At 64.6% G+C, this 641-nt stretch overlaps 1 protein-coding gene across 1 annotated transcript in view; it reads left to right on the forward strand.

The window, feature by feature from the left end:
- MYO1F (myosin IF) overlaps positions 1–641 on the forward strand; it is a 32,913-nt gene that overhangs the window by 22,429 nt on the left and 9,843 nt on the right. The window contains exon 21 of the mRNA XM_046638308.1: positions 393–629. Within this exon, the coding sequence (XP_046494264.1) occupies positions 393–629 (237 nt within the window). The remainder of the gene's footprint in view (positions 1–392; positions 630–641) is intronic.

Below are 641 nucleotides of genomic sequence, written 5' to 3' on the forward strand. Positions count from 1 at the left end.
CGTGACTGGGAGGAGAGCAGGTGACCCCTGGCCCGGTCTGGCCCCCCACTGGGCCAGTCCACACTGCCTATCCCCAGCCTAACCCTCCCTCCCAAACCCTCCCAGGGTCGCGTGACCCATCCCAGGAATAACCCAGGCCAACCCCTAGGACCAGCACAAGACTCTTCAGGCCTCCGGGTTACACCTGGCACCAACCTAGACTCCCCCAGGTCCCCAAGATGACCCCAGACTAACTATAGGATGACCCAGGGACTAGCACAGTCCCCCCTAACTCCCAGACACCAGGACCTCCCCCCAAAGTGACCCTGGAACTGGCACAGAACTAACAGACCCCGCCCCCAGAACTGACTCGCAGGCTGACCCCTGAACCAGCACTGAACCCCCCTCCGCAGACCTCAGCACTCACCCCCAAGCTGCCTCAACACAGATCCAGACCCCCTAAACCCCAGGTCTGCCCTTCCCGGCCCCCCTCAGCAGCCCGCCCCACCCCCACCCCCGTCCCAGGGGACTCAGGCCACCCTCCTGTCCAGGGTCAAGCACCAGGTGGAGTATCTGGGCCTGAAGGAGAACATCAGGGTGCGCCGGGCCGGCTTTGCGTACCGCCGCCAGTTTGCAAAGTTCCTGCAGAGGTGAGGCGCCCC

Source organism: Equus quagga, chromosome 14 (genome assembly GCF_021613505.1).
Source record: "Equus quagga isolate Etosha38 chromosome 14, UCLA_HA_Equagga_1.0, whole genome shotgun sequence".
NCBI lineage: Eukaryota > Metazoa > Chordata > Mammalia > Perissodactyla > Equidae > Equus > Equus quagga.